The sequence below is a fragment of the Sander lucioperca genome, chromosome 6 (genome assembly GCF_008315115.2).
Source record: "Sander lucioperca isolate FBNREF2018 chromosome 6, SLUC_FBN_1.2, whole genome shotgun sequence".
NCBI classification, from domain to species: domain Eukaryota; kingdom Metazoa; phylum Chordata; class Actinopteri; order Perciformes; family Percidae; genus Sander; species Sander lucioperca.
Window position 1 is genome coordinate 19,787,067 of NC_050178.1, and position 14,987 is coordinate 19,802,053.

Below are 14,987 nucleotides of genomic sequence, written 5' to 3' on the forward strand. Positions count from 1 at the left end.
TTAGGCTGCCGAGAGAGCGCAAACACGCACATAATTAATTCACACACACTAAAAACAAACAAAAACTGTGTGTTCACAGTGGAATGTTTGAGTTTGTCGGAGACTTGAAAATGCAAGGGGGTGCAGCTTTCTCTGTCCCAGAGGTGTCGGTGCGCACAGCCACACTGAGAAACTACAGTGGAGTGCTCTGTCTAATTGCAAAGGCCAGAGATTTAGTTTTTATTCAATGTTTTTTAAGCCAAGGACCCCTTAACTGAAAGAGAGACGGATCGGGGACCCCCTACCACATATATTGTATAAAATGAAGTTGCATATTAATCTGGTCCTACAATAACTTTTAGGGCAACCTAAAGCATTTTTTTGCATAGAATACTAAGCTATTCAAATAGCCTAATAATTGTTGGCATGATTTTATAAATCATGTTTTAATGTTAAACACACATGTGGAACAGTCAATCCTTTGGGATGAACTGTAACTACGTTTACATGTCGCTGGCTATTTTCATAAACGGACATTCAGAACATCTACGTTTTCAGAAAAGTGTTTGTTTACATGTACCCGTGTATATATGCTATCAATGCCGTCAAGAGCATGCCAAACCTGTAGGTGGCAGTGTAACGAGAAGCTCAAGCCCACGTTAGCTAATCAGAATCACGAAAATAGCAACAACAGCAATGAATCACTTCCTCTTTCTCTCTCTCGGCTGCCTAAACCTCCGTTTGTCTCAGTTTACATGCAAACCTGCAAACGCAGTTTTCCAAGATCTAATATCTGCGTCTTCCCTTCGTGTAAACGGGGCATGTATCTGTGGATGGCTACCTTAGTGACTACATCACCTATTGGCCAGTAAGCCTATCATCAGTGGGGTTTTATATTTGCTAATAATATGTTGGAATCATGTTAAGACTTTTTAATTTTTGAAAAAAACGTAAAATAAAAAAAAAAGAATTAACAATTATTTGGAGGCCCCCCCTGGAGTGACGCCGGACCCCCTGTTGAAGATCCCTGCCCTAGAAGACATTTTGACTCCAGCATTTCTTTTTGATTAACTGCTTTGGCTCATGTTGCAGGAGCAGTACGTGTTTGTTCACGATGCCATCTTGGAGGCGTGTCTATGTGGGAATACAGCCATACCAGTGTGTGAGTTCAGAGCCATTTACTACAACATCAGCAGACTGGACCCCCAGACCAACTCCAGCCAGATTAAAGACGAGTTCCAGGTGAGCTCACTCACTCACTCACTCACTCACTCACTCACTCACTCACACTCTTGTTTTTGTCGTTTTGTGAATGAAAAACCTTTCCTCAGGTGAGACTCTTTTGCCTTATTTCCACCGTGTAGTTCGGCTCAACTCGACTCACTCTTGGTACCAGGTTTTTTTCTCTATTTCGATTTCCACTGCGGATAGTACCCCCTCAGTTTAGGTTGGATTTTCAGCTGATCGCCATAGTGATCATCTTCAACGCGACACTGGCTGAATTTCATCGGCAACCAAAAAGAGGAACATCTGCACTTCTTCATTTGTACAGCGTAGTTTTGCAGGCTGCCATTTAAAAAACAAATAAAAAATCTAGTTTGAGTAAATAAAATCATTGCGGTTATTAATGGTGGCTTGGCTAATTCAAAATGGCAGGTTTGTGCAGGATGTCCCCACAAACAGCCTTCAGCCTTTCCACTGATTTTGTCCAATGGCCACTGGCGGTATTGCAAGAAATATTCCTTTGCAACCCAGAAAGGATTTTCCCCAGTGGCCACCATTGTAAAAGAGACGTATTGTAAAACTGCTGCCAGGACACCTCAAACTGCAAACAAGGTCGGTTATGACTCTTTCTATTCTGAATTTTTAATCCATGGACGTTTCACGTTTGAAAAACTTCCCTTGAGCCGAGAAAATTGATTTAAAAACCTGTGACGTCACCTCAATGTAGCCCAGCTGTAACTTGCTGGCGGGCCCAGTGGGGAAAACACTACTGCGCATATTGAGTGGACACATATCTTGGAAGTAAACCCGGATGCTTAGAAACTTTTTTTGGCGGATGTGCCAGCACCTCTCATTGGAATAAATTGGGCTCTGCCATTAACGTTGCATCCAGGTCTTATAATACATCCATGGTCCTGTGTCACGCAAGTGGCGGTTCGCTTGGATCCTCCACCGAGGTGGTACCAATGAAAGTACCAGGTAATATCCACAACTTACTAATGGAAAAGCAAAAAAGAACGAGTCGAGTTGAGCCCTGCCGTACCATGCAGTGGGAATGTGGCATTTGTCCTCATATATGAGAAGTACTTTGGTTCAATCTCACTTGCTCTATCATCTTATTCGATACATAGCCTATGTTTGTTGAAGAGTAAAGTTAAAGTAGGAATAATAAGCTATTTTCTTGTGGATCAGACTCTGAACATAGTGACCCCTAGAGTCCGTCCAGAGGACTGCAGTGTCGGTTTGCTACCCAGGAACCACGACAAGAACCGCAGTATGGACGTCCTGTCAGCGGACCGATGCCTGCCTTTCCTCATATCTGTGGACGGAGAGAGCTCCAATTACATCAATGCCGCATTAATGGACGTAAGTCTACATTTTGGGATGTGAAGGTGTGTGTATGTTGTCTTTTTAAAAATGTTAGCGTTTGAATTTTTTTGCTATCCAGTGCTGCAGCGATGCCTTAATCTACTTGCATTGCTCTGTGTATTCATGTTGTGCTTGCTGTTGTTATTTTTTTGTGGTCCATCTCCACACTCCAGAGCCACAAACAGCCAGCGGCCTTCATTGTTACCCAGCATCCTTTGCCAAACACCATGGGCGACTTCTGGAGGCTGGTGTTCGACTACAACTGCTCCTCCATAGTAATGCTCAATGAGATGGACGCAGCGCAGGTACAAACACGCGCACACACACACACCACACACCACACACACACACACACACACACACACACACACACACAGAGAGGTGGTATGGATTAATGGTTTGCTAAACGAGCTGACAGCGAGGACTTGAAGAATCGTCTTCATAAGCTGCTTTTCGCACAGAGACACATATTCCCTATTTAATTTCTCTGCTTTTGTCTAACTTAGTTTAGTTTAAGAAAAAAAGACCAAAAGACTTTAACATCACAGGGCCTGATCAATACACCCCAAGACTATTTTCATGAATGTGAATGTGTATTGACAGTACTTGAAATTACAACCGAGAAGGATTTAGTTACAGATTTGTACAATCACAACTCTGACCCAAAACCATTATATACAGAAACAATAGAAACTAATTACTAATTTGTGCAGTAATTCAGCAATTCATCAAGTTATGTAAATCTTTCTGAATATAAAATGGTAAATTAATAATCAACATGTATTGTCATTAACCGAATTTAACATAGAACAGGGTTACAGGATTAGCAGAATGTAATGCTGAAGGTTCTTACAGTAACTGTAGTCTCGCATTACCAGACCTGTCTCCACAGCGCTGTGGAGTAAGGTCTGGCTGCGCCACACAAACATTCTGGGATAGCAGAAAAAAAACGCTCTGGGTTGTTTGCATTTCTGTAAACCAATCACAATCGTCTTGGGCGGCGCTAAGCTCCGGACGCAGCAATGGTGGCTCCGCAAAATAGTCTCAGGAAGGAACTTGTTTCGGTGGAACATTTGCACCCCGCAAAAAAGAAAACGCCACATGCAATATTAAATGAAGTTAACTGTTCACACAATACAGTAATGTGAGCTGTTTCAGTTAGCTGGATACATGGATAAACCTCATTTGGTCTTACAAGTGTATCGCTGTGTGTATTTTGGCCACAGCAATCAGTCCCAAAACGTCCCAGTTAGAGAGGATAATGCCGTAAAAATATAGAACCATAGAACAAAGCAGGCATGTCTTATTGCACCGACCACAATTTCTTCAAAACTTGCCACTTTCAGCCTGTAGGGAACAGAGTTAGACAACGGCAACACACGGTGACGGAATCCCTTTGTTCCTCTGGATTACATTAAACAGCTATAAGACCATTGTAAACTGTCTTTGTGGGAGTTACATAGGAAGTGAAAAAATGCAACACATGTAATCATGAAGTCAACACAGACTAACACAGATGTGGTTACCTCATCCTCAGCTCACAAAAGTGAATGAAACTTGGTTAAAAAAAAAAGAATACATGGCATTATTTCTCTTTTGTGAAGTACTTTTGTTGTTTGTCTGGCAGGTGTGTAGATGGAAAATTAGATGAAATTATCGTCCCGTTTTTATGTGTTATTTTCCAGCCAGTCGGCTTCATCTCAATTTGATCCTGCTGAGTATGTAGATGACTTTTCTTTTCAGGCTTTAGTGTGGAAGTATTTTGTTTTTAAAATGGAACTCACATCCAGCCACAGACACAGTGATAATCTTCATAACCAATGAAGTGAATTCATACAAGGTTTTGTGAAAACATCTTTCCAATTATTACTTGCGCTGTTATGCTTTTTGAAAGGAAATCCTTTAAAATGCACTTATTAAACATGGTACATTTTCTCTCTTCTCTCTCTTCTACACTCCATCTTCCTCTTCCCTATTTTGTCTTGTTTTCTACAGTTGTGTATGCAGTACTGGCCAGAGAAGAGCTCGTGTTGCTACGGTCCCATTCAAGTCGAATTCATATCGGCAGATATCGATGAAGACATCATCAACCGAATCTTCAGGATCTGCAACATGGCCAGGGTACTCATAGACTTTACAGTTACATACCAGACCAGTTTGGAATTTTGTTAACAGCAGCAGGTTCAATGTTCAAAAGGTCCCATATTCTGCTCATTTTCAGATTCACGCTTGTATTATGGGTTTCTACTAGAAAATGTTTACATGCTTTAATATTTAAAAAACACTTTATTTTCCTCATTCTGTCTGTCTGAATATACCTGTATTCACCCTCTGTCTGTCTGAAATGCTCTGTTTTAGCGCCTGTCTCTTTAAGACCCCCTCCCGAAAAAGCCCAGTCATTTCTGATTGGTCAGTGTTTCCGTGTCTTTAGTATGTGCGCTCTCAGAGTCTCTGCACCGTTATTGCAGTGGTGGAATGACTGTAACGGCACTGTAGAGGCACTTACAGGCTGTGTGCATCTCGCTGTGGATTGAGCGTTTTGATACTTTCACAGTATTTGTATAACACCTCGACAGCTTTATAATAAAAAAAAAGACATGGAAATCTCACTTTTTACAATATGGGGCCTTTAAAAAAATGACACCGAAAGCACACATGGTTCTCTTTGGACCTAGTTTGGTGTCTGTGGCAAGCCATTCCTACTGTTGCTGTTTCCCACCCCCCTACCCCACCCCCCATTGATGGGCATTTTGGAAGAGTCAACCGACTTCAGTCTCAGCCTGCAGTTACTCCTGGCCCTTTCTTGTGTCCTCCTTAACTTTTAGATTTAATCTGCTTGTGCTAAAGATAAAAATACTCAAAATGATGCATTCCTTGACCTATATTTGACATATAACAATAGATAGTGGAACGCTACACAGAGGAACACGACATAACAACACACAAAGTGCATTTTTCATTTCATGTGACCTTTACTTCCCCCCCGAGCAGCTGGCAAAATGATAGCGTAGCAAACCGGCTACACCGCTAACACACTGTAGCTGCCAGGCTAACTGGTTTAGTGAGAACACAAATGGCAGTGTGGTAGGAGGTGGCGCAATAACAAAACAACATCATTTTGAAACCTATCCTCTCCCCTTGTCTCCTGGTTCCTCCTCTAGTTTTCTCCCACCTCTGTTCTCTTCTCACCTCTCCTTCTCCTTCACTTCCTCAGTTTCCCATCTCGTCTCTCCTTTCCCTTCTTCTTTCCGCCCCTCTTGCCTCCTCTTGTTACTCCCTTCTCATCTCATTTTCTCACCCATCCATGACGGTACAACTCGCGGTGCCCTGTCGTCGGCATGCTCCTATAGCGCTTAGTGAACTCCCCACTAGCCTACTCTCTAGATTCTATTCCTTCTCTCTCTCTCTCGCTCTCTCTCTCTTTCTCTCTCTCTCTCTCTCTCTCTTCTCTCTCCCTCTCAAACACATCACCAGTCTAGCGTGAAATGGCTCATATCATCGCCACAACAGTACATCTCACACTGTGCGAGCAGCTCTGACCTAGCTGAGTCTGTACCACCGACCACTAAGCCATCAAATGAAGGGGGGGGGGGGGGGTGTAAGAGCGGGGCGGTGAAAAGGTTTGAGAGAGAGAAAGGGAAATATACAAAGAGGAGGATAGCAAAAAGAGTCATGAGAGGGAAAGAAAATTGATTGCGTCAGAGAAAGAAATGGGGTGAAGGAAAAACGAGTGAGGCAAAGCAAAAGTTTGAAATAGGAGTTGATTGGATTGGATGGCGAGATGGAGGAAGTGGAGAGAAAGATAAAAAGGCAGGAAATAGATTAAAGGGAGAGAAGGAAGGGAAGAGAAGGAGAGATGATAAAGCAGGTATGCTGGAAAGAAAGGGGAGGAAGTGAAGGAAACAGATATAGATGTATCTGGTTTTGTGTGTGTGTGTGTGTGTGTGTGTGTGTGTGTGTGTGTGTGTGTGTGTGTGTGTGTGTGTGTGTGTGTGTGTGTGTGTGTGTGTGTGTGTGTGTGTGTCACAAGCCGAGCAGTAAATCAGTATGACAGTGATGGCAGGTTTTTAGTATTTTGGGGTTGGTGGATGCCAACCGCCTCGGGGCCAGAAGAGTGAAAACATTTTGTCTGCCATGAAATTGAATTAAACATTATAAGATGTCGTCTTTGTTGAGTCCATTCCCAGTTCATTTCCAAAGGCATTTCATTCACAAACAAGAACTAATTGGAGCACAACAGCGTTCTGACACATGAAAAGTGCTTAATGCATCAGTTTAGTACATCATTACCAAATGAGACCAGCAGCGAGAAGACTGGCAGCTTCTGTCTGCGACTACACTGCGTTTGATATCGTATTTGTCTAGGATCCTGCTGAATGTGCACATAACAAGGACCAAAGCACAGGAACAAAGAGGATCTTTCCTTCCGTCCACTATTTAACTTGTTCACCAGCTTCAGTGAAACCAAAAAGCAAACCTTCAGACTACACTTGTGTCTTTCAAAATGGTCGCTATAACATGAGGTGACCACGGTGCCTTGAGTTGCTGCACTGACTTGGCCAAGAGACATGGCAGACGAAATGTTGAATCCTTTCCCGTCATGGATTGGTTCAACAAGGTTTGGGCAGGAGGGGACAGAGACAAACTTCTGGATCACAACAATCATAGCATCTAAACAATCATAGAGCACACATTAGACGTTGTCAAAATAGAATCAGAATCAGAATTGACTTTTTTGTCATTGAAAGCACATACTAACTAAATTAAATGTGCTACTCTATTAGGGCTGGGCAATATGTTTATATTTGATCGATATATGAGGCTAGATATCGTCTTACATTTTGGATATTGTAATATTGTTGCGTGACACAACTGTTGTCTTTTCCTGGTTTTAAAGGCTGCATTACAGTATAGTGATGTGCTTTTCTGAAACTACCAGACTGTTTTATTATTGCCCTTTACCCAATTATATCCACATTACTGATGATTATATAATACAATTACAGTATATTTTGTGAAAACACCAATAGTCAACCCGACAATATCGCCGCAATATCAACATTGATGTATTTGGTCAAAATGATCGTGATATGGGGCGGCCTCTACCTCACCTGGTGGAGCGTGCCCCCCATGTGCGCTCAGACCTTGCCAGCGGCCGTGGTTTGAATCCGACCTAAGACCCTTCGCTGCGTGTCATCACCACTCTCTTCCCATTTCCCATCTTTTTTCAGCTGTTCTAAATAAAGGAAAAAGCCCTAAAAAAAATGTCTTTCAAAAAATTAAATATTTGATTTTCTCCATATGGCCCAGCTCTATACTCTAAAGTGCAAACACAAAAACACACACATTAACCAAGAACACAGAACAGAGAATGTGAAAATGGTAGAATTAGAATAAATAGTAAAATAATAAAATAGGACAGAGAAAGAAAATAATTCTGACATGCTAGCCTTTCCATTTAGGCCCAATGAGGTTTCTAGATGTCCTCCACTATGACACACTACAAACCAGAAAACTGTCCTCTGATCCTAAACTGAGACCTACAAACACATTCTTTTCTCAGGGCAGGCAATGGGATTCATGATTGTGTGAGATGTTTTAAGGTGTTGAACATGCTGCAGCACTTGCAAGGTGTTTCAGACGTTTACCCACTTTCACATTTCCCATGGAATTACTTCATGTTATTAATTGTGGTGATAAAAAGAAAATCCGTATTTACACACGTCTCTCTTCAGCCACAGGACGGTTACCGCCTGGTGCAGCACTTCCAGTTCATCGGCTGGCCGGCCTACAGGGACACGCCTCTCTCTAAACGCTCTATCCTCCAATTGGTCAGGAGGTTGGCCAAGTGGCAGGAGCAGTATGACGGAGGAGATGGGAGGACTGTGGTACATTGCCTGTAAGTTTAATGTGCACACACACAGACACACACACACCCACACACAATATATGTAGTAAGCATAGGTGAGAGTACAGTAAGTCACACATGTGACTCGCAAGCAAGTCTCAAGTCACTGTGGTGAGAATCAAGCAAGTCGAGTCCCTGCTATAAGTCAAGCAAGCCACAAGTCAAGTAGGTTCAAAATTATACAAATAAATGTTAAAAAATATTTGCTTTCTAATGTTTAACCAGCCGGTAATTTAGCTAAAAAGACACATTCACGTACCTTTCTTTGTCGGTTTTGTAGTGACGTATATAGTTAGATGTTGTGGTGGTCGTGTCTGAGACATTTGAGCTGCAGACCTCGCTCACCGCTGTTCTCTTCTTACTACGGTCATCGACTACATAATCCTTGAATCCAGATTTTATTGTTTTTGGGATAATCCCCTCTATGACGGCTGCCTCCTGCGTTGGCTTCTGCTAGTCTGACGCGCTCTGGAAGGTTGCCAGGTTAGCGTATTGCATGAAAAATCACCCAATTCAAAAACAAAATGTCACTTCTCAATATCTTGAAAAAAGCAAATATTACTTTGTATTACAAGTCCTTTCGAGTCATCTTGTCTCACGTCTAAGTCTTGAATACCAAGTCAAAGTCAAGTTGAGTCGTTTATCGATGTAAGTCAAGCAAGTCTTAAGTCTTAAAATTTGTGACTCGAGTCTCCCACCCCTGGTAGTAAATTATAAGAAGTACAAGTTACAGCAGCAGTAGTCTCAATCGACGACAATTCATTTACCGAATAATCAACGCAACATCCGTCACCGCCGGATCTTCCACCGGATGTCCCCCGCCTTGCAAAACTCCGTTGGTTTCGGGAAACATCAACAAACTTCGTGCTAGCAAGCTACACGCTGAAAATGGCACGTTTTGAAGAAAATTTGGACAGTGCAACAAGGCAGGCCTGCTTGGTTCTTTCAGGGAATGATTGTAAAAATTTACAAAGACTATGTTTACGCCATTTCCTCTCTAACTGGGACGTTTAGGGACAGATTGGTGGGATTGCTACGGAAAAAATACACACGGCGATACACTGCTAAGAGCAAATGAGGTTTAACCATGTATCCAGCTAATTTAAATAGCTCACATTACTGTATTGTGTGAACTGTTAACTTCATTCAATATTGCGTATTCAATGTGGCGTTTTCTTTTACGGGGTGCAAATGTTCCACCAAAACATGTTCCTTCCTGAGACTATTTTGCAGAGCCACCGTCCGGAGCTTAGCGCTGCCCAAGACGATTCTGATTGGTTTAAAAAAATGCAAACTACCCAGAGCGTTTTTTTCCTACTATCCTCGAACGTATGTGTGGAAGGACCAGACCTTATTCCACAGCACTGTGTTCAGCAGTGTTAGTTGCAGCATTGGCATAAACAACAGCACCGTATTACTGTACTTCCAATACTAGTAATACAAATAAAAAAATATTCATTTTAAGCAAACCTAAATAATTGTGATTACATACACACATGCACACGTGTATATACTGAATGAGTGTGTGTTTGCACACAGCAGGTACACAAACACTGCTCAGTTTATGTCTGAGCAGAACAAATGAAGCTGATAATGAAGGAGGGGAAACAGAAGGCTGTAAAATCTATAGACGAGAGATTACAGGGAAATTCACTAACAATAACACACTCCAAGCCTTGCCTCACCCGCATCACTAGTGCTCATCCAATCAGCCACCTCTGTCACAGCTCATTGGGCCAGTCAGAATTGGCATCGATTTATGTTTTCTAGATACTGCGAGGTTTAGTTTGTTTTCAGCGTGTTTTCTACCTCCTTGTGAAAGAGAGAGTTTGAAATACAAGCTGTAATGGTTAAAAACCCACTTGATTCGAATGCAATGCAATTTCAAAGAACAGGAAAACAATCTTATAATTCGAAATTGTTATCAAAATATGCAGTTGATATCTTTAGAGCTTTGTATAGCCTGCAGGCTACATGTGGTAGGAAATCAAATTACTGCTGGATCTTAACTCAACTATTGATGTGTGTGCACATAATCAATGGTTAAACCCCCCATGTCTTAGTATATACACATAGTGACAGAGATGCATATCCCATCTTTGACCCACAGCTCAAATCAATACCCATGGCTATTGACTACATGGGCTTAACTGCTTACGCAATTGGTTATCATCATTCATCATTTCAAATTAAAAGAGCAAACTGACTGATATTTTAAAAAAAAGTTCTTATACTATATGTGCATCCTATATTTTACAATAAAACAATAATTATGTGAAATTGTAATTCTGCCTAATTAATAAAGGCAAAATGATTTAGTAGTTGAAATCGTCTTTCTTGCTACCCTGACTGTTGTACTCAAACCCAGTAAATGTGAGTGAAGGGGATGCAAGCTTTGTCTGCTTCTGGCTAAAGACAGCTACACTGGCTAATCAGCCCCAGTTATTGATTTCACAGACTCGGTAATACCAGAGATAAGGAGAAACATGATGGTTCAATCAGTTGCTGCTGAAAATTGATTCTTTTTTTTCCCCCCTGCTCTTCACTTGTCCTGGAGGTTGGAGTCTGATGGGTCTTTAATTCTGAGCACATGTCTTATTTTCAGCAAATCACACTGAAAGAACCTGTTTCAGCAGCACACTTAACACAGCAATCTGTCAGTGCTCTATCTATTTCAGTGTTCAGATACGTATTATAGATAGAAAAGAATAACACAAATATTGTGCAGGCTTGTCCCAAAAGATCACTAAAATATTCACAGCATGTAACATAGAGGTGAGAATCACCAGAGGCCCCACAATCCAATATTACGTTTTTAAACATATTATATATGTAATATATAATATATTTATTACCTTTTTTCCAACTTCAAATCCCCAAAGGAAAACGTAACATCTGTTTTATCTAAAAAGATACATTTCATTTTACGTGTGTTCATCTCACTTCAATGTTATCGCTGCAAAATTTTAAAAAAGTTTAATTGAATGTGCAATTTATGTAATAAAAGATCGATACTTGGCCTCCGTGTATCAATACAGTATTGCCAAGGACAGAACCGCGATACTATGCTGTTTTGATTTTTTTCCCCCCACCCCTAATGGAGCAGTTTATATCTGAAGTAATGCAGTTCCAAGTATTCCAATAACTTGCGGCAAATCTCAGGCATGTTCATGAACTAAACTAAACTTTAACCAGTAAGATCAACTGCCACGTTGTTTGGCTCTATAGTGCAGCACAGGTTTTAGTTTTGAAATTATTGTAGTTCAAATATGTCGATCGTCCTGTGACGCTGGATTAGTTTAGGAAGATTAACGGTGCAAAGATGATGATAGTAAATGTAAGAAATGGCTTACAAATTTAATTTTCTGTGGCTTCAGTTGCATGCTTGTGGGCATTGCTTTTACAATTAGCTGGTACTTGTTTTGATTGAAAGCGTTAACTGGTTGACACTCAGATGCTGAGGTCAATACGCTACCAATTCATTATATATCCATTTCTATAGAAACTGTGAAAGTTATTCAGTTGCCTTGACGCTGAGGACCATTTGAGTCTTGACCTGTCTGGATTCTTATGAGTTTGCTGGTTGTACTTCAGTAATTAGGTTCATAATAATATTAATGTATTTTAGCTCCTAGATGTATCTGACAGCACTGATGTAAACTGTATTTGTTCTCTTATTTGTATGCCCCTCATCAAAACTCTTTTGACATTAAAGCAAGCATCTAAAAACTAACATGAATTCAGAAAAGACGTGCACAGCATTTTAGATTTTAGACTCAAATATTAACATCCAAACACAGTGTAACAAAGACCCGGGGTACCTCATGAATTTTTAAGGTTTTAAGGGGTTCTGAACATAAAAGCTTTTCAAGCATCAGTCTACTGGCACGTTTTATAATAATAAATGTTTCCCTTTGTTTTTTTTAACCCTTCTTTACCACTTTTGAAAGCATTACATTATAAGCTGTCAGCAAGAATAAGAAACCAGGAAAAGTGAGCAGTAATCTGACCCAATCAAAGCTATGCTGATTGGAGAGAAATGTGGCATTGTTAATGTAGAGTGGGTAGACAGTGGGGGATTTTTGTGATGGCTGCCACTCCACCTCTCAGTACCTGAATGTTTTATTCAGTCTGAATACTAAAGGAATTCGGCTGGAACCAGGCGAGACGTGGAAAGTCTGGAGCTCTTTTCATGGTGGGTGGTCTGACTGCTGATTGGCAGAGCACTGACTGCTGATTGGTCCACATAGCCAGCAGACACACTATATCTGTATATATACACACGCATATATGTTTGTATCTTGTCTATTACAGCAGGTTATCCTCTGTATAAAGTCTACAAATCTCCAATTTAAGATGAACAGATGTATTCAAACATCGTCAATCTATTAGCTGAGCTCATTTTCTTTTGCAACATGCAGTGACAGGGTTCTTTGTATTGCATGTTCCCATCTGTCACTTCCTGTCATTCTTGGTCTCATTTAGCCTTTTCTCAACTTTTATCATTGTTTCACTTTGGTTAGCATTGAAAAAGTATTTGTCTGACTTTCAGGAACCTGTATATACCCTGTCTACTGATTTGCAATTTCAAAATAGACTGAAATGCAATCAACCAATCAGAATATTGACATTTTACTAAAACATAAAACATAAGCTAACTCACTCTAACCTACCGTTCGGCTAGACTGGGTAAACCCAGCCCGATCTGCCGGCGCTTTTAATTTCACCCTGCAGCTCAGGCTGGAAACCTGTACTTTTATCTATCCTGCTTCCGTTACAAATTTGCGGGAACCAATCACAAACTGGCTTATCCACCTGGTGCGCTATTGGTGGGTTTAACTCGATGACGATGATGAGAAGTGACCAAGCAGCTTCTTGTTTACATTCAACATGACCAACATGACCACCGAAGCGCAGCAACCGTTGACGCCACTGTCACTGCTACGTCACCCGGATCCTTCGTCTGATTGGTTGAAGGACTATCCAATTGCGTACAGAGTCAGTTGAACTATGCCAGTTGATCACGCCTCTTGTGCAGTAGAAAATACAGAGCAGACTCCCCAGACTAATGTTCAATCTTAAAAGATTGAGCTTGGTCTGGTGATAGCCAGACTACCGTTCGACAAGAATTCTTTTGAAATTTCCAAAACCATTTGCCCTACATATAAACAAACACGCGCCTATGCTTTAAATGCAGTCAAAACACACACACACACACACACACACACACACAAATCTTGCTTCTCATAACCTGTTTTATTAGGTTTTATTACAACCCATTGGAAGTTTCAGCAGGTTAGGGTTCAAAGGTTTCAAGCGCCTTTTTTTTTAAAGGCTGACACAATTAACCTAAACACAGCAGCTGCAACAAAGCAGAGGCAGGAGAATAACTCAGAGGAAAAAAGAAATGCCTGAAAGGAAACGTTAAATTCTGTGATAAACACATTTAAGAAAAAAGCAGGGCTCCGAGGAGGATGAAAGGCAAACAGTAAAAGACCGTAGTGAACATCTCTGACTTCAAAGCAGCTGGTCTGCAAAAACTAAAGGTGCTTTATTTTTTTTACATTCTCCCTTTCCTTTATTTTGATTTATTTATTATTCCCTTATTCTGCCTTCCCTTCAACTCTCATGCTCTCCGTGTATTCTTTTCTTCTCCCCCCTCTGTTTCTATGATGATGACATAATCAGAACGTTGATTTCGGTGTACACACCTACGTTTCCAGGATGAATGTGTTGTTGTTCGATGATGAATATATTGTGCCCTGCCTCCTTCCTGCTCTTTCCCCTTCTAATCCCTCCCTCCTCCTCCTCCTCCTCCCCCCCTGCAGTACCGGCGGAGGGCGTTCTGGAACGTTCTGCGCCATCTGCAGCATCAACGAGATGATCCAGCAGCAGAACATCGTCGATGTTTTCCACACCGTCAAAACGCTGAGAAACAACAAGACTAACATGGTGGAGACTATGGTAAGGACTCCCACTACACACACACACACACACACACACACACACACACACACACACACACATCCCTGTACTTCTCTTGAGGACACTCACTTTAACCATTACAACTGAAAGCCTTAACCCTTAAGCCCTAAACTAAACCTAAGTCTAACCTGAACCTCAAATGTACGTGGGTAGGTATGTGTATTTTTAACCATAAGGGAAAGCAATTCCATAAGCACTTTTTTTATGGCATTTTAATGTTAATGAATTATTATTTAAACGTTGGAATTGATTTTCATATTGTTACGCCAGGGCAGGTGTGGAGGACCGTTGTTTAAAGTGTAATAACTCCCACTGCCAGTGGTTCCTCTAATCTGTTTTCTGAATCTGAATATAAATGTAAAATTTCAAGCCAATAAGAATACTTGGAATTGATGGTGGTGGTAAATATTCATGAATAAGGACAAGTTTGTGAACGGGCAACACAACAGATTTTGATAATGAACAACTAAACACGTTACACACTGGACCTTTAAAGGAGTATTTTAGGCATGTTTCCACATTC

The 14,987-nt window shown here is 41.0% G+C and overlaps 1 protein-coding gene across 12 annotated transcripts in view; it reads left to right on the top strand.

Annotated features, from left to right (window-relative positions):
* ptprt (protein tyrosine phosphatase receptor type T) overlaps nucleotides 1-14,987 on the top strand; it is a 447,834-nt gene that overhangs the window by 428,657 nt on the left and 4,190 nt on the right. For all 12 annotated transcript variants that reach the window (XM_036001937.1, XM_031277206.2, XM_036001938.1 and 9 more), the window contains 6 exons: nucleotides 1,072-1,221; nucleotides 2,395-2,568; nucleotides 2,745-2,876; nucleotides 4,567-4,692; nucleotides 8,307-8,470; nucleotides 14,308-14,443. In XM_036001937.1, the coding sequence (XP_035857830.1) occupies nucleotides 1,072-1,221; nucleotides 2,395-2,568; nucleotides 2,745-2,876; nucleotides 4,567-4,692; nucleotides 8,307-8,470; nucleotides 14,308-14,443 (882 nt within the window). The remainder of the gene's footprint in view (nucleotides 1-1,071; nucleotides 1,222-2,394; nucleotides 2,569-2,744; nucleotides 2,877-4,566; nucleotides 4,693-8,306; nucleotides 8,471-14,307; nucleotides 14,444-14,987) is intronic.